Source organism: Podarcis raffonei, chromosome 16, assembly GCF_027172205.1.
Source record: "Podarcis raffonei isolate rPodRaf1 chromosome 16, rPodRaf1.pri, whole genome shotgun sequence".
NCBI classification, from domain to species: Eukaryota; Metazoa; Chordata; class Lepidosauria; order Squamata; family Lacertidae; genus Podarcis; species Podarcis raffonei.
Genome location: NC_070617.1, coordinates 38,696,502 through 38,717,664, shown reverse-complemented (window position 1 = coordinate 38,717,664; position 21,163 = coordinate 38,696,502). Strand labels below are relative to the sequence as shown.

General features: G+C 41.8%; 1 protein-coding gene across 2 annotated transcripts in view; it reads right to left on the bottom strand.

The window, feature by feature from the left end:
• Positions 1 to 19,269, bottom strand: part of SBNO1 (strawberry notch homolog 1) — a 39,566-nt gene extending 20,297 nt beyond the window's left edge. The window contains exons 1-15 of one of the 2 annotated variants that reach the window (XM_053368506.1): positions 18,733 to 19,269; positions 14,799 to 14,957; positions 13,290 to 13,394; positions 11,800 to 12,109; positions 10,152 to 10,252; positions 8,750 to 8,846; positions 7,611 to 7,771; positions 7,352 to 7,485; positions 7,159 to 7,249; positions 5,242 to 5,403; positions 4,384 to 4,519; positions 4,196 to 4,301; positions 2,686 to 2,839; positions 351 to 533; positions 101 to 198 (exon numbers count right to left, since the gene is read on the bottom strand). In XM_053368506.1, coding sequence (XP_053224481.1) covers positions 101 to 198; positions 351 to 533; positions 2,686 to 2,839; positions 4,196 to 4,301; positions 4,384 to 4,519; positions 5,242 to 5,403; positions 7,159 to 7,249; positions 7,352 to 7,485; positions 7,611 to 7,771; positions 8,750 to 8,846; positions 10,152 to 10,252; positions 11,800 to 12,109; positions 13,290 to 13,394; positions 14,799 to 14,957 — 1,997 coding nt within the window. In that variant the 5' untranslated portion in view covers positions 18,733 to 19,269. Of the gene's footprint in view, positions 1 to 100; positions 199 to 350; positions 534 to 2,685; positions 2,840 to 4,195; positions 4,302 to 4,383; positions 4,520 to 5,241; positions 5,404 to 7,158; positions 7,250 to 7,351; positions 7,486 to 7,610; positions 7,772 to 8,749; positions 8,847 to 10,151; positions 10,253 to 11,799; positions 12,110 to 13,289; positions 13,395 to 14,798; positions 14,960 to 18,732 lie in introns of those variants that run through there. The other variant, XM_053368507.1, reaches the window with a different exon arrangement.
• Between the last annotated feature and the right edge of the window lie 1,894 nt (positions 19,270 to 21,163).

Here is a 21,163-nt window from a genome sequence, read left to right as displayed (position 1 = left end):
AAACCTATATTGATTTTTAATGTACAGTTCTCTGCATTTTCCAAAAACCTGAAAAACTAAGTTACTTCTCCCAGATTTGTATGAATGATAGGAGTCTTACTTTGCTGTGGAAACAAAGTCGTTCAGTTCTCCACCACCTTCTTCCAAAGCTTCTAAGGTTCTTGCTTCCCCTGTGGACTGCAACCCAATGACTACACACTGGAGAGAGAAAAGGACACTCAGTTTAAAGCTCTTCCAAATATACAAAGCATATCAACCCCCCCCCCACATCCGGTCACTCTGACATTTCCCTGAGAAAATGAAGCCATGTTTTGAAAACATTCTAGAGTCAAGGCCAACCTAAAACTTACTTTGCCATTCTTTATTTCTTCTCGTGCCAGCTGTACCACCCTTTTCACTTTGGAAGCTATGCAGAGGTATTTGAAGAATCTCTGGTGGGCAGACCAGAACTGGCCCCACATAGACTTCTTCATCCGTTGCTCAGCATCAATGAGGTCGGCTGCTTGCTGGAATTTCTCCCTGGCACTTACCCACTGAAAAAGGAACACCAGAAATTTTTCTATAAGTAAACATGATGAACTTCTACAGTGTAGCTTTACCATCACAGCAAGATTAACCTGAGATGATTTGTCCAAGAATGTTTCCATTTATCACAGTTCTTTTCTAACTTGCTACCTTCAGGGAATCAAGGATGTATCGTTCTAAGGTGCTTAGTCAATTCAGAAGGAGTGCTGCCAATAACTACTGGACCTCAGTGTTGCCTTCTATGAGTTGAATACACCCTAAAATGGGAGACGGAACCTGGTGCCCTCCAGATGTTGGACTACAACTTTGATCTTCTCTAATAACTGTGGGACGCGGGTGGCGCTGTGGGTAAAACCTCAGTGCCTAGGACTTGCCGATCGCATGGTCGGCGGTTCGAATCCCCGCGGCGGGGTGAGCTCCCATCTTTCGGTCCCAGCTCCTGCCCACCTAGCAGTTCGAAAGCACCCTTAAGTGCAAGTAGATAAATAGGTACCGGTTTATAGCGGGAAGGTAAACGGCATTTCCGTGTGCTGCGCTGGTGCTGGCTCGCCAGAGCAGCTTCGTCACGCTGGCCACATGACCCGGAAGTGTCTGCGGACAGCGCTGGCCCCCGGCCTCTTAAGTGAGATGGGCGCACAACCCTAGAGTCGGACACGACTGGCACGTACGGGCAGGGGTAATAACTGTCCATGCCAACTGGCGCTGACAGGAGTTAGAAATGTAACAACATCTGAAGAGCCACAGACTCTCCATCCCCACCCAAGAATATACCCCATGATAAAACACTGCCAAAGAAGACTAGCAACAATGAGTCTCCTGTCTTTCAGGGAAACTCACTCACTGCACTGATCTCACTGAGGAGTCCCAGGGTTCCCTGTCAACTACTGCACTATAGAAGGATCGCTGTAACTTTGTTCAAATCAGTAATTTTATCATTAGTGCTTTTAATCTGACTCTGAAGACTGCAGTTACATTATGATGTACAAGACACACACACCTGAATATTTAAAAGTCAGGACAAGGGACAGCCATCTCTTACAGGCTTTACAAATATGCACTGAGAGGTCCAGTAAAAAAAAACAACCACATTTTCAAAGGATGAGAAACACATCAGTGAAAAAATAATAAAATAACTTATTTGAAACATTTAAAAACATGTTCTCCTAACTTCTTTCTAACCCTTCACCAATAAGAGCATGAAAACCAACTTTTCAAGGAAATATTTTTATTTCCATAGTACAAGCATGTCTCAATCCAGAGAATTTACATGTAGCACTGAAATCAATGGGGTAAGTTACTTATGACTAATTTGAATTATTTAAAATATTATTATTGTATTACTATTATTAGTAATTCAATATTAATACACGTAATAATATTATAATATTATTACGTGTAGAATAAATAAATTTAAAACACACTACTTAAAGAACCAAGTGGTATTAGTCTTAACAGGCAACATTAAATTAACAGGCTTCAAATACCCAATGTCTTCAGTTGATAATGAAAACTTATCAGTAGTGTGTCAGGTGGAAGAAGTTCCCCAACTGGAGCATCAGCACCAAGAAGGATCTTTCTCAGGTTACTGCATCATATGCTTCAACATATGTGGAGGGCCGCCACCACAAACCTTAATACAACCCTTTAGGTAAGAGCAGAACCACTGTACTGCCAACTGCCAACCTACACAGCCAATCTAGCAAAATACCACGGGTGTTGGTATTAAGAGCTGCTGAGAGATCAAAGAGGAGAAAGAGGGTGGCCCCTCCCCTTCCGCCCTCCATGAGAGCAGCCAGGGCTGACACAGTCCCTAACTCAGGCCTGATAAAACTGGAATGAGTCCAGATAATCTGTATCCTTCAATAACACCCGGATGGCCATCACCCTCTTGAGCGCCTTCCCCAAGAACATGTGCAACTGGGCAACAGCTTTCACAAACTGCTGGGTTCACTCCCCCCCCCAACTGAGGAGCAGGCACACTACTGCATCTTTAAGAGTGGCAGTTACCTCCCCATCCTGCAAATATTCATTTACCACACCTTGGACCCACCTGGTCAGCCACCCTACACCAGTCTGGATTAGGGTCTGTGCGTTCAACTACAATTCAAAAGGTACAGTGCCTAGTTTAATATGTAAAATGCTGTATTTAAATACACTTACCATTTTTACAGATTTATTGTACATTTTAACATAGTGATGTGAAAGCTGAACCTCATCAATTTTGAAGGTTACACCCGAAAAGCTCAGCTGCCTTGCTATATACATTCCTCGTAGCTTCATATCCATAGCAACAATTTCCATGGCACCTACACCCCTGAAAACAAACAAACAGAAAGGAACCATCAAGGTAATTTATAAGATGGAAATTATTTTAAAATAGAGAATTCTTGGATTTATTAGGGAAAGCTAATGTTGTATTAAAGCCTGATTAAATATTTTTCAATGGAACAAATTTCTTCAAGCACTATCACAAAATGACATCACCACCAGACTGAGTTGCAAGCACCATATTTTAAAAACACACTGTAGACATGAGAAGGGAGAATCTGTCAAGCTTTCTATTATTTACATCAATGGACGACATGGACTTTGCCTCAAATAAGAAAGTCTCCTGGGAACATACAACTGAGGAACCAGAAGGCATTCTCACCCCCTTCCTGAACGAAATGCTTGTTTAACCTGGAGGTAGGCTGTATGAATTGTGTAACGATTTGTTGGGTCTCTGGACCATAATAAAGGTTGATGATGATTTAAAACTTTCTTGACTACCGTATTTTTCGCTCTATAACACGCACCCGACCATAACACGCACTTAGTTTTTAGAGAAGGAAAATCCGTAGGCATGCCACCCGTAGGCTTTTCCTCCATAACACGCACAGACATTTCCCCTTACTTTCTAGGAGGAAAAAAGTGAGTGTTATGGTGCAAAAAATACGGTAATCACTTTAATAATTGTTTTGGACCATTTATATTGGTGTTTTATGTCTGATTCTTATACCACAGTGATATTTTAGTATGGTGGCATATAGATACTTTTATAAAAAACAAGACTCCCAAGTGACACAATGAAATGCAGTATCTGCTTATGAAAGTAGAAATGGGTCCTTTACTTGCCATCCTTGACAGAGACTCTACAGACAAGATCCTCCCACAACTGCTTTTGCATCTCTAGGAAGTTTGGCACTGAATTGAATAGTCTTCACATTTAGGTATTCTACTTACAAGCATGCATTTTGAATAAGGCAATTCACTATATTTCACTAGAAAGCCATTCAGATTTTCCTACAGCAAATCTCCATTTTGTTTCATGCAGCTCCCCAGATTTAGTAAAGTATCAGTTTCATTTCTGAGTCACATGAAATTCTCCTCCCTCCTCTATCTAGGAATTAAACGTTTGTTCTTATATCCTCTGGCAAATAATGTTGCCTTCAAATTCAAGCCCTGAGTTGTCTCCCTAAAACAGGGAAATCTATAAGAGCCATGTGCAACTTGATAACAAATAACACCTCCTATGAAACTGTCTTATAGAGTCAGACCATTCCCATGAGCCATCTTACTGAGGATAACCATTTTCATGCTGGATCTTCTTCATATAAATCTTGAGCTCTACCACATAGTTATAGCCTGCATATTAAACAACAAGAGTTGACATATGGAGTCAACAACTTACCTTCTTTCAACAGCCTGAATAAAGTCACTGAACTCCCTAAATGGAGTTCCTTCACCCCATATCCCAAGGCGGTTCATATATGCCATATTGCGTGGCTCAGATGCACCTGAAAACAAATATCTAGATTAAATTTCGTACCTTTCCACCAACTTAACAAAACAACAACACATTTAAAACAGAGTACATACCTGTGGCACTAGCATAGACAACTCTGGCTTTTGGAAGTTTATTCTGCAGCTCCAGAACCGCCAAACCTGTCTTAGTCGGTTTTGATGACCCAACAGGACAAAGATTTTTAGCCTTGTGACATTCATCAAATACTATCTGAACATATTGTTAAGGAATAGACATTAATAATAAAAATAATCTTACTCCCAAGGAAGTTTTGACTTACAGTGAAACAGAAAGATTGGTCATAATGTTACCCAATTATAAATAAATAATGCAGCACAATCCTAAGCACTTCTCCTTGCAAGTGAGCCTCACTATGTTCAGTTGGACTTTCTCCCGGATAAATTGGATAGGGTTGCAACAGCAGCTGATTAATCATACAAGTATTAGTCAATCAAATGTGCATATTGGTTGTTTTGGTATGACATATATATACATGTGTTTCAGTGGACACCTCATAAGATCATTCCTTCTATTTGGAAAAGAATGAGGAACACCTCAAAACAATGTTTAACATATACGGTTTTTAGAAGTAGTGTACTTTTATTAACAATAGTTTTTGCAAGTAAGAAAAGGTGCTCCATCTGGACAATCAACTAAGAGCTAAAAAGTCAATCAAATACTGCAGCTTAAAGATCAGTTTAGTTTTTTATTAATTAACTAGACATCCATGTCTTTACATTTAATTATAAAAACAAATGTTTGACTGCTTGGAAACACTTCTACACTTGACAGATGTCTTTCCCAAGTGACTGAGAGTCCAATAATTTAAAACCAGCAAGACACACATGCTTAAGAAAGTGAGTGCAGGCACAGGTTTAAAGAGCTATGGGAAGAGTCTGTTATTGTACCAAGTTAGAACACTGAAAAGATACAACTCCATCAAAGTCATCTCCGCACCAGTGAAGAAGTTGTTTGAGCCTGGTTTTATATTTGCCCCCAGACTGACTTTCTCCAATAAGAGAGGAATAGGTGGCAAATATGACACCTTTCTTCACACTCCCGTTGTGTTTTGAAGAAATTTTTCCATATTTGAACTAAAATAAAAATACCGTATTAGTATAAAAGACACCCTGCAACTGGCACAACTATCAGTTCCTTAAACTTCATTTACAAGCTTGTACACCCAACATTCAATTTCCATCAATATAATTATTGTAAAGTTGCAACAGGATACACATACCCAATATAAGCAACAATGTTAAGCGCAACACAGTGATCTTAACACCTCTACTTTCTCCTACAAAGATCATACACATTTTCTCTATTTTCAAAGCTAAAGTTCAAATGAGAAATGTTCCTAATCTTGGCAAGTTTGTGCCTGTGCCACTTTTTGTTTCTGCTGAAATAGTTCTAATACCAAGACACATGGAGAAATGCTTTTTGCCCAAAATCTATGGTCACAAGATACAATATCCTTTTTAACTGTAACTGTACAACCCTGGAAAATGCATTTCCTTAAAGGAAAGGACAGCAAAAAGGTGGGCTAACTCCCGGCATTCAGTTCACTATAGTAAGGGAAGAAGCCCAAATATTCAACCCTGCAAAGAGAATTAGACTTCTTTATTCAGTGTGGCACTGGTATGGCACATTCAGTACAACTTTGCTCTTTATTAGAAATAGGGATACTGCAAGATTTTGTTTAGTACACATTTTTTAATGAACTGACTTGATTTGTACTTCCCAGACCAATACACAGATTGTAGCAGTTATCCTTCACTTTTTGCACTTGTTCAAATTTTGTGACAAAGTTCTTGGCCCAAACATGTTCCAAAATGCTTATAAGAAAAGAGTACAGTCATACCTCTTGTTACGTTAGGTTCAGGTTACGTTCTTTCAGGATACGTCCTGCCACGACCCAGAAGTAATGGAACGGGTTACTTCCGGGTTTCGCTGCTTGCGCAGACGCTCAAAATGACGTCACACGCATGCGCAGAAGTGGCAAATCGCGACCCATGCACATGCGGGTTGCGTACTGCTAATGATACGAACGGGGCTCCAGAACGGATCCCATTCGCAACCCGAGGTACCACTGTACTGTAGTGTGGTTAAGAAAATTCACAATTGATGCAGAACAGAGTGGATTTATTTAGTGGACTAGAAATAGATCTGTCCATTCCCAATCAGAAACCTGCACAAATGCAGTTCTTTCCAAGAACTTGTTACAATGTTACGCAGAGCTTCCACCCAGATCAATAAGACTCTTTTCCACTGTATATTTAAGATCTAGTTGCCAATAACTCATTTGTTACTATAATCTTGCAAGTTTAATAACAGATTTGTTAAATTAACAGATAGTTAAGACATGGAGACTCATGTAAATGATGATTCATAAAACTAATCATATTAATTAATTAATAAGTCTAGCAAGATATCCAATGCTGTAACGCAAAGGACTAAAGAAGCATTTCCCACAACTAAATTTGTTGAGAACTACAAATTTCAGTGGGAGAGTTCAGAAGCAAATTACCACCCAAATAAATTCAAGAAAGCTCAAGCGATTGTCATGTGTTTTAATAACTGGACACTACCCCCTACCCCAATCCCGAAGTGCTCATCAAGCCTGTAGCAGTGCTCTAACACCATGCCAACATCTTGATTTTATAATACTGCACTGGAATAGCGGCATTCTAAGCAACTGTGTGCTAGTATTGCAACTTAGGCAGGAAGGCAACAAAACCATAAACAGCAGGCTTTAGCATGTCTAAGATATACAGCATTCACATAACGTGCATCTCACACAAGCATACCTAATACTTTGCTTCAACTGTACATAGTAAAAAAATCCACACCTTGTTTAATGAATGAACCAAAATGTTTTTTGCTCCAATATCTCTCAGATCTCTTTCTGCATCATATTTCAAATCATTTGAAACACTAAACCTAGGAGAGAGCAAACACAACTGTGAAGATACAGGCAAAAAAAATGTTAAGGATTTTGCTTACATAGCACCCCCCCCCCCAATTTAAGTGATCTCTACTTACCATACTGCCCTTTTTCTACCCAAGAGGTAGTTCTCATATATTATTCCAGCTATGGTCCTTCCTTTTCCTACACCTGCACCATCACCTATCAAGAAACCAGCTCTGTCTCCATTGGGTAGGAATGTTTCATGTTGCTGCAGAATGTTAAAAAAAGGAAGATAAAAGATTCAGCATAGCAGAACTTACACGCCAACCCCACACCTTCTATAGCTGAACGGGAACTTAGTTCGTTTTGAGTAAACATGAAACCATGACATACCTGTGCTGCATATGTAACAGCTTCAAGCTGCAATGCTGACAGCCAGCCACTATCAATACTCTCTTCAGGAATTGAAGACTTATACCAAACTTCTGGAGGGGTAACACTGGAGAGAGAGCTGGTTTCTACCACTGGATCAGGATGACGCAGACCAATTTTTACTGTTTGTAGAATATAATACAAATATTATAGGCAACATCCTATCAGAGGTTACTTCAGCAAGATAAAAATTTTAGTGACTCTAATTCAAAAAATTTGCTCTTTATAAAACTAAAGCTAAGAACTGCTCCAAATACAAGGCTCTTAATCTACAAAGCCAGCAGGAATTCTGAGGGTTTATGAAGTAGAGGGCAGAAACTAGAGTTCTATCTCAGTGTGACTCATGATTTATATACAGCCTTGTTTGCAAGATTTACATGTGATGGTACAGGCCTAGTCCCATCTCCTGAAGAAATGCAAGGGACTAAAGATGCTCCACAAAAAAATTAGATGCATGCAAAGCAACCACACTGCCTCAGACCACATGATAAAGCCACCTTGCTGAAGCTAATGAGGTTTGAGTTGGGAGAATGCCTGGATGGGAGATCCCATGTATGTCACCTTCAGCTCCATGATGGAAGATGCAGGACATAAATGTACTCAACACATGAAACAAACACCTGCTGATTGCTTACTCAAGCAAGAGGCAAAAATGCCCTGAAGAAATAATCCATTGAAGGAGCCTTCGATAAACACAAAGGCAATTCTGCCTATGCAAGGAATTCCCTCTCCTAAATTCCTGCATTTCCCCTTGGGCAGCACATACTTCCATTTGTGTAACTATCCAGTATGTTTTATTACATCATTCTAGCCCCCGCAACACTAGAACGAAAAACATCTAGAGATCTGCGGAGAGCGAAGAAGGCAGATGTTCACAGTGACATCTTTTATAGATGGTTCCCGCCTTTATGATTTTATTGTCTAAATTATGCCAATGAAGGCTGAATGAATGAATCTAGAGATCCGCTGAGACCCAGTCTTCAAATGAAAAGAGGTAGGAGATATACAAATACACACAACAACAATTATCTATTTACAAGAAAGATATTGGTATACCTATGTACAGTAGTTTAATAATTTTTAACAGTTGAATAACATACATTTTATGGGCATGTACTCTGCATACGTCTCTGCATGACCCATTTCTTCTTCATCTTCTTCTTCAGGCTCTTCTTCCTCTTTTGCTACTGGAACTTTCTGCAGCAAAGATGAATATTTGTTAAATTGTGTTGATACAGAAACAGCAACGCTAAAAACTAATCAGCAAGATGGAGCCAAAAGACTCTGCTACACCAACACAGAAGAATGCTTATCTTTTAAAAGTGCTATGCCAGACTTCCAGTGTGCTGCGGGCTATGGTGGACGATGGGGTTCACTCATCCTGAGCATCAACCCGATTGCTGCGAGGAGGCGGGAAGGGAGAACTGGCAAAGACCTTGTCTAAAAAGCCCAAAAGGAAAATTCGGGTTCCGAAGGCTCCAGTGGTGTCAGGAACGCCCTCTAGTAGCCCCCAAAGCTCTGGAGGGAGCCATGGGAGCTCTGAGATGGAGCACAGACACACGGAGCGATCAAGACCTCACAACAAAATGCTTCAAGTGCTGCCATTAAAGCAGCGACTTCTCTAAAAAGTAAAAGGAATTTGGACCAATTTGGACATTGTCATTTAAAAACAACAACAATATTTAATAAGAATATATCAATTGGATCCACACCAGGGAGGGAAAGAGGAGGTCCCCCCTGCAAGCAGCTACTGATCTGCATGGAATAAAATCTGCAGGGACTAAGAGAAGAATAAATAAAATACCCGCTAATGATTTTTCTTTTTAAGCATTGCAGTGGATGAATCGAATTAACATTGTAATTTGAGCTAATACTGGATGTATAAATTTAAGGCTTTAAAGTTCTTTTCCGGCAAGCTTGCCAAACATCGGAAAGGTAAGAGAAGAAAGCGGGACGTGAACTTTGTGGATTATCAATCTTAATACTTTAAAGAAACATCTTTAATTCATTTGTTTCTTTTTATGAACTAAATGAGACAGACACTGTATGTATGCATTTAAAATTTAAATATTAAATTGGGATTGGCTTGGAAATATTTTTAGAGCATGCCATAAATGGATGGCTAAATATATTTATTATTGTTATTGTTGTTCCCATAATCATCATCATTATAAGGGTCCAATAGAAACCAGAAACAATTTGGAGGTGGGGTATTTATTTTTTAAAAATAAACCTAAATCTTGACAGCTGTAGGCACCTGTGAATATAGCTGGGTAAGGAATTCCCAAGTCACAATACCACAAGAGAATGGCTTTCCCTAATCTCTGGATAAGCAGAGCAAGACCTCAGTAGATCTTAAGGAGTAGACTTATTTGTTACAGGAGCAGGCACTCCTTCAGTAGCTTCTATATTTGGCTTCTGGGTGCAGGGAACTAAAATTTTCAGAAGCAGTGTTCTGTTAGAGAGCAATGTATACCTCGCTGCTGAGGAAGTTGCACCTACCATTGTAGGAGAAAAGCTTCTCATTTTCATGTCATTTATCCATATTCTTGCTACCTCTTTAGTAGATGCCTCCTTTTTTACAGTACCATTGCTTAGATCAGCTACAAAGAGAAAAAATCCAAGTTAATATATAACAAATTAAATTTTCTAGAATACAATCAAATCTTCTCTATAGTTGAATGCTGAGTCAGAGCATGTAAATTTCTGCCAATCTTAAACAAACATACATTTCTCAACAGGTTCTGCCACAGCAACACTAAATAGGTTGCTGGCTGTTAGATCAGGGCTACTAGTGCAGGTGCCACCGTTAAATCAAACTTACATCTGGATCACCTTGAAGGGTGGGTTAAAGAGAGGAAGCCCAATTCCCAGTTTTAGCAGTGAAACCAAAGTTTATCTTACCTGATTTGGTGGCATTTACCACCATTGTAGAAACTACAATTATTTCTGGAAGAAAGTCAACATTTTGGGGTCTAAATAATTTTTAGATTATTTAGATGAACACATAATTTAGCAGTCTCTCTCTCTCTTCATCCAAATCAATAATATGGCAATAGTACTCATCACTTGATATGATTCTGGGATGTGTATATTATGTTCAAAGACTTGCAGAAATTATTTAATTTCCATGTGTCATATCCATGGCCCCTGGACAAACTGTACTTAAAGAAAACAATTTCACCACATCTTTATGAATGAGAATGTAAGGCTAAAATGCAACTCTATTTTCACAGGAGATTTTCACAACAGGTAATAATATAAATGCTTTTTAATCAAGAAAACGTTCATGTGCTTCTATGCCACCTAAGAAGAGTCTATTCATTCACAGAAATAACGCCCCCCCCCCAGATGAGTCTTGTATCTTTCTGCAATGGTTTGCTTTCCATCACAGTCTGCATTTAGAGAAAATGAAACAGAGCAAGTATGTTCTAAACAAGAGTCCCGTTTGTAAAGGTACTCAAATGTAAACTTCATGACACAGGTTAGCTTTTAATGCACACCATGCCCAGCAATTCACCTACATCGGCCTTCACTAACTTGGTGCCCTCCAGACATTTTGGACTACAAGTTCTATCAGCAGTGCTGCCCGTTAAGTTCATCAGGTTGGCAGAGGTTGGCCTACTGTATTACATGCTACAAAGTTTACTATTTATTTAGAAGAGTCACATTAACATAGTTGGCCTGTCCAGTTTATGCTTGCACACCATTTTGTTGTATGATGCTGTAGCAAAAAAATCAGTCTGAATACCAAATATCTAACATAGCCTTCTCCAATGTGGTACCCTCTGAATCAGGCTTCCTCAACTTCGGCCCTCCAGATGTTTTGAGACTACAATTCCCATCTTCCCTGACCACTGGTCCTGCTAGCTAGGGATCATGGGAGATGTAGGCCAAAAACATCTGGAGGGCCGAGGTTGAGGAAGCCTGCTCTAAATGTTTTAAACTATGAACTATCATCCCCAGCCAATGTGGCCAATGATAAGAGAAGATGGTAGCTGTAGTCCAGAACTTGTGGAAAGCACCAAGCTGAGGAAAGGTGATCTAGCATAAAGACAAATGGCTAAGGAGTCTGCAATGAGCATGCTAGATTATTCTGTTCAAGTCCCCCCAAAACTAATACTCCATCCAGTCAGCTTAAGCCACTTACTTGCAGCTGTCGCAACCGGCTGAGCAATGTTGGGAGGTGGCTTCAGCTTCATCAGCTCATTAAGACTATTGTTTTTTAGCAGATCTTTTAGCTGGATCTGGTCCTTGGGAGTTGTGGACGTCAGGGCATTCCGAACTGCTGGCGCTGCAACTGACGGCCTGGTAGTGGTGCTGGTCTGTATAATTTTTGCTACAGTGATCGTCTGCCTGGTAGTGGTGACTGGGGTTGTTTTTGTCATTACTATGGTAGTTCCCAGAGTAGGAAGCTGGTTTATTTGATTCAACACAAAGGTTGTAGTTGATGGTGGTTGCTGCAGAAAGAACAGAAAGATCATTACTGTTTGCTGGAAAACCCAACTTAAAACTGTTATTTAGTCTTGGCTTGCAAGTGAAAGCAAAAACGTAAAACTGAATAGTTCCGGTTTCAATTTCAGACTCCACAGCAGTGTCTCATTTGTTTGCTTGAGCTGGGCAAGACAGAACTGTTTGTATAAAACCTTATCTTTTTTAGAAATTTGGTTATAACATCTAATAATAAAAAGTAGTGCTTGCAATAATTAATATAATGAAAGCGATGAATGGAGGAAATGGGTAGATATATACTCTGCAGGCAGGAGTTGGCCAACAATGCAGCAAGAATGAAAAAAAAAATTAATGGTATGCAGAAACTGTGAGCAACTGTGAGTTGGTGGGGAGGGAATTAAGATGGGGTACTTATAAAGCTTTGTTTTTTGTTTTTAAAAACACATGCTAAGTTAACTCTGGGGCATCAGAAAAGTTCTCAACACAACTTACCCTATGCAAGTTTCCTAACTTAGGTAAAAGTTAAGTAATTTTTAAATGACATTTTCCTGGATTCCCACCTCCAAATTACTATTTAGTTTTTTTGTTGAGCTGTCATTTTAATAGTGGGTGGCATCCAGTGTTTTTGTTCTGAGTGGATGGGGCTTTCATTCACGGATCAAGAACAGTGCATTATACAATGTTGATAGTATGGGCAGTTTGGGACCTGTTTAGTACAACAGGTCTTAAGAAGCACCATATACAATACTAAGGGTTCCAAATATACTCAAGTAAACTGCCTCCCCAAGATAGATTTGGCCCTAACCATACAATATATACATGAATCAGCATGATATGCAAGACAATGAACACTGAACTCTACACTGTAGTTTAACACCTTTCCCATAGAAAAAACTGTTTCTTCATAGCTCAAGCCATTCTGTGATACAAGGTATCTGCAGGAAATTTGTGCTTACTCATTTTTCTTTCTTCATGTAATCAATTCCACCAGAGGCAAATTTCCAACTCAAATACTTACCGTATTTTTCCGTGTATAAGACTAGGTTTTTCCCCTAAAAATAATGTCAAAAGTTTGGGGGCATCTTATACACGAATACATCTCCCCCATTTTCTTAAATCGGAGTCCCCCAAAACAGGGGGCACCTTGTAGGTTGAAAAATACGGTAATTAAGGCTTTACGTCTCTTACCCTGATGTTCAGTACAGCTGGAGAAGATGCAGTCTGTGGTTCTGTTTTAACAGCAAGTGATGCTTCAGTCTCCATGCCCAGTTCTAAGGCACTAACTGGGGCTGACTAAAGAAAGACAGAGAGAATAAAGTCACATTGTGGAACATATCTTGGACACAACATTCAATTAAGACAAGCATCTCACTTGCTTTGCCTTTTTATTTATCTATTTAATACAGTCTACAGTCAAGAGGAAGCCAAAGGCAGTTGGTCTCTCAACCAGCAATGAAACTGCTCTGCAACCTGAGTGAATGGGTTAGTACCAAATGACAGTTGGAGAGCTTTTATTCTTAGATATATCCCAAAGAAGATACTGTATGTGCAGACATGCAATATGTGCTCACAACACGTATGCAGATATTCCACACAAGATACTCCTGCATATACTTCTGAAAAATGAAAAACACTGACAACTGTGACCTCATGCAATGTCTAGATGACAACACTTATTTTTATATAGTGATTGTACGAGTCCTCTTCAGACATTTGCGACGGAGTTTCTATATGGAGTGACAGTGGTGCCCTGCACGCTCACCCTGCATTCTCCATGCAAGCGCAGTGCTGTAGCTCAGTGTTTCCCAACCTTTTCCCGACCATGGCTCACTTCTGATCTTGTTTCCTTCCTGTGGCCCTTCTGTCCTACCAGACAGCTTGGTGCACACAGTAGTGGAGTACGCAAGTGGGAAGGAGAAGTGGCAGCAATGCTGCCAGAGTATGCATGGCGATCCATCCACTGGGAAGCATGGTCACTTCTCTGTTCACTCTACTTATTTTCTATTTTCTTCTGTTTGTGCCATGGCCCCCCATTTATCCGCGGCCCCCTTGAAATAACCTGGGGGGCCCCAGGGGGCCACCAGTTGAGAAACAATGCTATAGCTTACACCATTAGCCTACACACATCTCCTCCTCAGTATCAAGAGGAGGGCAGCAAAGGACACAGTAGCAAGAGTGCGACAAGCACACAGTCTCTCTCCATATGACCTCAATGGCATGAATCGAAATGCTTAAATGAGGCTAGGTTATTGCAATTAATTTGAAAGACAAGACTGACCAGGTGATGGATCTGACATTATTAAATGCTTAAAATTTTGCAAGATGTAAGCAGCACCACAGGCAGAAATACAAAATGTTACAATGTTACAGGAGAAACTTTCCCAAACTTCTACCACTAGGAGCAGCACATAACCCAAAAAGTTTATTTCCTAGATTTTATCACCCTATCTCTAGCCACAACACTAAAGCACATTGACTTGGAACTGGGCAAATTTAATGTACAAGAGGCTAGGATACAATGTTTGCACCCAAACTGAAGTTAGGCACACTTATTCAACAGCCATGTTGCTTCATATCCAAGCTATCACTTTGTTTTAGTGTAGAATAGGTAACTTTTTAAATATCATTATTTTCCCTTTTCAATCACCCAGTATCAGCATTGTACTTGAAAAGAAAAGGCAGCTCAAACGTTATTACAGTAACCAATTTAAGTGTTTTTGGTTTATCAACCTGCTGAACAGCTGGAGCTGGGGTTGCAAGACCCATATCTGTAGACTCAATATCAAACAGGTCATTTGGGCTGATTCCACTCTCACTCAAAGCAGCAAGCAACAGATCTTGTCCTGGTTCCACCATCTCTGAAACAAAGCAAATTTACAATTAGGTGGTTTAAGTGGCAAGAACTCAAGAAGACAATCCTCCTGCACACTTTCCACAAGCACAGCTACAGCACCTATGAAGTTACAAATACTTATAAAATTATTCATAAAGCATTTAAGACTTCACGGAATTAGGTGAAGAACTGTTCTTCCTGTTAGGTAAAGACTATTAGGTTATGTTACACTTCTATTGTTCCAAAGAACCACCATAATGTCACTGGGATTTGCTTCTAATAAACATGTTTAAAATCAGGGCATTGGAAGATTTGGTCAGAGCAGTGGAACTTAAATTACAAATAACTATGTTTACAGCAACTATGCTGTTAGAATAGAGAGGGATTCTGACAACAGTTCATAGTTAAGAGGACTGCACGCCTTGTTTCGCCAAGCCAGGGATGGGCAACTGTTTTGACAAGTGCACCTAAAGACTGAGGTATTAGGTCAGAGGTAGGGAACCCTTAGCCCTCCATATGTTGCTTAACTACAACTCTTATCAGCCCTAGCAAGAATGGCCAATGGCCAGGGATCTTGTCTTCTGCGCATGATAGTAGGCAGGAGTGCAGGCATGACTATGCCACACATAAGCTAGTGGGTTCTTCTACTCTCTTCCAGGAGGGCCTGTGTCACATAAGAAAGGGGTATCACATGTTGGCCACAGCCACCTGGATAAGTTGGCCAAATTATAAACTATCACCCCTAATACTTTTATTTTTTTCTGCTTGGGTCCTTAATATGGACATTATCACTTGGTTCTACTTTTCTGTAAAGTCTGCTCAGCATGTATGGTTGCTATGCTCTGACCATATTCAACTTTAAACGCAGAGCCACAATTTCTCTTTCATTTACTACAACTGTTTGCATTAGACTAACCCTTCCCATAACAAGGAAGGTGATACCATTAGTTTCCAGTAATGAAGAGCAGAGAGTGAACTACCAAAAAGCAATACTAAAACACATTTACTATTAAGGTTATTCTCCCTTGAGTTTTGAATGAACTGAATTGGTCTCTGAAGTTGTGTGCAGCTTCATCAAGAGCTCTACTAAGTTTTGACAATTTCTCTCTCTATATATATATGAAGCCTTCCACCTGAATCATTTTCAAGGTGGATTATAGTGGTTCTAATAAAGTACAACACTTTGCCCTCCAACTGATGGATGGGGCCTTTGAAAACAGTTTGGAAGCTTCAGTTACTGCAGCCTCACAGGTTTAAAATGAACAGAAGAGAACACCAATTCTGTTCACATTAAATTGGTTGCCTGTATGCTTCTGAGCCCAATTCAAAGTGCTGGTTTTGACTTTTAATACTCCTTATGGTTCAGGAGCCCAATATTATTGGGAAAGGCATTCCAGAAATGAACATACCTGGACCCTTAGATCATTATGTGAGGCGCTTCTCCAGGTCCCTCCTCTGAGGGAGGCTTGGAAGGTGGTGGTGGCAAAGGGAGGTGGCCTTATCAATAGTGGTTCCACATCTGTGGAATGCTCTCTTTAGGAGGCCTGCTTGGCACCTTCACTGAAATCTTTTCAGCCCCGGTCTAAGAGACAATTTACCCAGGCCTTTGATAAATTCAGTTGAGTTTGGTTTACAACCAAAGCTTCCTGTAGCTGTTACTGGGGGTGGGGTTTTTATATGTTGCATGAAACATTTCCCCCTTGCCTACAGTACAATGTATTGTGTATAAGTTTTTTAATGTAAGTCACTTGCAGACATTTTAGGTAACAAATGATTAATACATTTAATAAATAATAATATGAAACTAGGTCATGGATAAAATATATTCATTTTAAAAAGAGAACCTCAGGAAAGCCTGTGAAAATTACCACGGTCATTTATCAGGATTTTAAGTTGAATACAACAGCTTTCAAAAAGTGCCATTTATTTGAAGCAGAATGATTTCTGTCTTTGGAGCAAGAAAATATACTCATGTTCACAAAACAGATCCAGGTAAGTTGTTCTCCCCTACCAAACTCTGAGAATTATGTTCACAAAGTTAAAGCAGCAGGGTTAATGGCCAGGGATGATATGAGTTGCAATTCAGCAACTTCTGGAAGGCCACAAATTCCCTGGCTCTGGGTTAAACAGACTTTGGATCTATTTCACAAATTAATGTTTTCCAAACAATGATGATTCCACAGGAATGCCGCAAAAAAGTTCCTATATGGATTACCAGATCTTAGCCTTCCACATAAACCACATGTGCAGGACATAAACCTCCAGGTTAGGTTAGATCCACCTGTGTAATTGTTATACACATGGTATTGATTGATCAACTAGAACACCCCCTCTTAGTAGCAGACTTTTACATTTCACTGAAAGATGAAAGTCTGCTTGCTGAGATAAGGAAAGAGAACTAGAAACATCCAGGAATGAAAATGATTTCTGCTTAGTCAGGCAGGCAGAACAAACTACAGCTGTCCCCACGTTTAAATGCAGCCAATTCTCTTTAGAACTTACACACCACCACAAGGTAGCTCAAGGCATCCTTTGACAAAGGGCTATAAGCTGAAGATTGTAACTTCTTTCACAAACAAAAGAAAGAAGCATAAATCCCAGCTCACTGAAAAAGGCTCCATCTGCAAGCGTGCTATTGCCACTGGTAAACTGCAATGGAGTTTGTTCTGACCCCTCATCAGTTGAAAGAGCCTGTGAAAGAGTATGTTTATATACATTATAGAGCAAGCCAGAACAGCCAGCTGCTATTTCAAAACACTGGAGTTGAAAGACCATGCTTCTTTACTATCTCTAATCTTGATGTATCCACTGATATTAACATTTAGATTTAAGCAAGGTGTGTGGAAGGACCTTGGTTTAGAAATGATTAGATTTTTTTTTAATGGACCATATACAATTACAGTGCTATACATATAGGGGATTACCTGTTACACACACAGTCCTCACCATCTTTCTTCTCTGCCCAGCCTGTGTGGAAGCAGGGGGTGCTAGATGATTAGTTCAATTAAGGTGGAAACAAGACCCTGCCCTAACGAAGACACTAGGTCAGTGGTAGCCCATGTGCTGTCCTCCATATTTCACTAGACTACAATACGCATCAGTACAAGCTGGCATAGCCAATGATGAAGCATGATGAGAACTGCAGTCAAACAGTAACTCGAGGGCACCAAGCTAAGCTGCACCGGGAGCTGCAAGGCTTTTCCAACAGTAAAACAGCTTGGTATCCTGGCATAAACCGCAAAGAAAGTAGAAAAACCCATTCCTAATGGGGAAGGAGGGAGAAGACCCCTTGCACCATAGACAAATTGAAAGGAAAACCCGTAAGAATTTTTTTTTGGGGGGGTGAGTGTGCGAAGGAGACGACACACCAGCTCAGTTACTTTCTTCACAGGGGGGGGGGCTTTAGAGCAAATTTCTCCTCTCTTATGTCTGTTACATGGGGCCAGTTATGCTTATTCCCCAGCTGAAGGGCTGGGGGAAGAAAGAGCCCCCTCCCCGCAATGCAACAGAGAACTTCAGGGCTCTGCGCTGTGTTGTTGTTATTAAGCCCGTCTGGGGTGCGCTGAGGGGAGGGAAGAGGCGGCAGAAAACGTTCCCCTGTGCAGCCCTGAGGGAGGGGAGCCGAGAGCAACACCTGAGAGAAGGTGCGTGTGGGGCAGGAGCGCGGGGGGGGGCGCTTCTTCCTTCAATACAGCAAGGCTACGAGAGACAGAGAGAGAGAAGGCGGGGGGCAGCAGAGGGGCCCCCCCACCTACGGATGAAAACAAAAACACCCCAGAAGGGGCAGGAGGGACTCACTCTGGCCGGGATTCCTTCCGCCGAGCTGCTCTCCCTCCTCGACGCCTCAGCCGCTTTCTAACTCGCCGCCGCCATCTTTGCGCGCCCGCCTGCCCTCCCCTCGCGCAGAGAGGGCAGGGGGAGGGAGGGGGCGGCGCGGCGGCGCGCGACGAGGGAAAGGCTCGCGGCGGCGGGTGACGCTGCGCCACGTGACCTCAGCAGGACGGCTCGGCTGCTGGAACTGCTGCTGCCGCCGCGGCCGCCGCCTTCTTCTGCCCGGAGACGCGCGACGCCACTGCGCAGCCACGTGACCATCGCCCGGACTCCGCCGCCCCTCCCGTCTCCCTTGCCCCTCGCGCCCAGGGAAACGCCAGTGCGCACGCGTGCTCCTGTCTCTCCTCGGCGTCGTCACCACAAGCTCCCTCGCCGCCTTCCCTCGCATCACGTGGCGGGCTGCCCGGACGATCCTTCGCCGCGTCCCTTGGTCACGTGGCTCGACGTTTCCTCACGCTCTTCCCTCACTTCAGAGGAATGCGAAGGGGAGGGGGAGAAGGGCGGGGGAGGCGCGGCGGGTGAGGTTTCTAAAATGCGAACCCCCTCCGTGAATCCCGATGGCGGCTCGTAGTTCGCTGGAGTAACCCGCAAGCTGCTGCCTCAGGCTCGAGGGCCGGCCTAGGCCCGGTTTTTTTCCCCGTTGGGAGGGGCAAAAAGGAGGAGGTCGAGGAGACGACCGTTGGGAGTCACGTGATGCTGCTTCCCAAGATGGCGGCGCCGTGCGTGCTCACGCAAGAGTAAGAGGTCACACGTCCGGCCGCATCGCGAGAGTTTGTTATTCGTGTGGTCTGACGGGAGAGAGTCGTGCCTCCCGAGAGAGCCATGAGGAGGAGGTCCGGGGGCGCAGATAAGGCACCGCGCAGCCGCGCACGCGGAGCTCTCTTTCGCATGGGAAGTATCCGCAGCAACGCGTCTTGCGTTTGGCCCCATTCCGTAAATGTAGCTGCACGTCCTCGAAGTAAAAACTGAAGCCCAGTTGCTCTGCCTCTCCACCTCTCAAAAGTCGAATTCCATTTCAGAGAAAATGCACACGCTATTTCTTATTATCACTACTGTATTTAGTATAGAAATACAAAAATACATAACAAAAAACAGTGACTCCACCCACGTACAAAACCATTTAAAAGGCTGTCCGTAGATGGGTCAAAGGCCGTTGGTGTAGAAGAATGTTTTTGTCTGGCACCTATTTACAGAGCGTCTTACTGTTACCACATATACTGTGACTTACACTATGAACGCAGGTGTTGCACTGCACAAAACTCCCCAATAAAGGTCTCATGGGGAAAGCTGTGTAAAAAATTTCCTGGTGTTTTTATTTAGAATCTTCTGTCTGTTCTTCTGTTGGAGTCTCATCATCGCACAAGGGGCAGAAACAGAGCAGATGCCATCAAATGGGACTTTGGTCACATCCGTAGCACAGTGGCTTCTTCCAAAGAATCCTGGGAGATGTAGTTTCCTCAGAGTTTCACTTTCCACCGCCCTTAACAAACTACAGTTCCCAGGATCCTTGGGGGAAAGCCATGTGTTTTAAACACACTGACTATGGAAAAAAGGTTAAGACTAGATCTGGAAGTCGTTTTTCATTTCTGAAATAAATCTTCCTGTTGCCAGTTCTGTGTTTTCATTTTCTGTGGTGTAGAGCATTCTTCAATATTTTAGGCATCTTTTTATTCACTCACAAGACTTTGGTAGCTGTGCTGCTGCTCATCTTTTAGTGGGGTGGGGTGGACTTGTCCTTATATTGTTGTGCACCATCCCAACCTCCAAACAGTGAGAGATGCCAGGGGCTCCAGCACTCACCCAGAGTTTGGTTTCCTTGGAATGAAGTACAGTGGAGACTCTCTTGTCTTTATGATTCTCCTGAGACAGACGGATACCAACAACAACATACATATATATACTTACACACACACAAATATACATAGCTGTCAACTTTCAGATTTGAAAATAAGGAATCAGCAGCCTCACCTGTCCCGGGGACAGTCTACGAGATATCTAACAATCTGGAATAGCAGCGGGAAGCAGCGCTGGAATAAGGGAATTTCCCGCAAAAAAAGGGAATGTTGACAGCTATGCATATACATTTGTTGGGAGAAACAATATTAAATTAAATTAAATGTATTGCTTCTCTCAGCCTTGGATTCAAGTAGAACTCAAACATGGCTCTCACCACTATTTTTCTTGAAAATTTGGTGCTGGAACTCACCATTAAGATCTCCCTCAGTCTCTTAGAATGGCAATGGTCCCTACCTGAGAGGTGCTGGAACTGAGTTCATGCGAGTTCCAGCTGCAAGAAAAAGCCCTGGCTCTCACACTCTGGCTTCTGCCTGCTTCTAGCCCAGCTCTCTCACACACAGGACTCTGGTTTTGTCTTTCTTACAGGAGCCAGGTGAGGGAG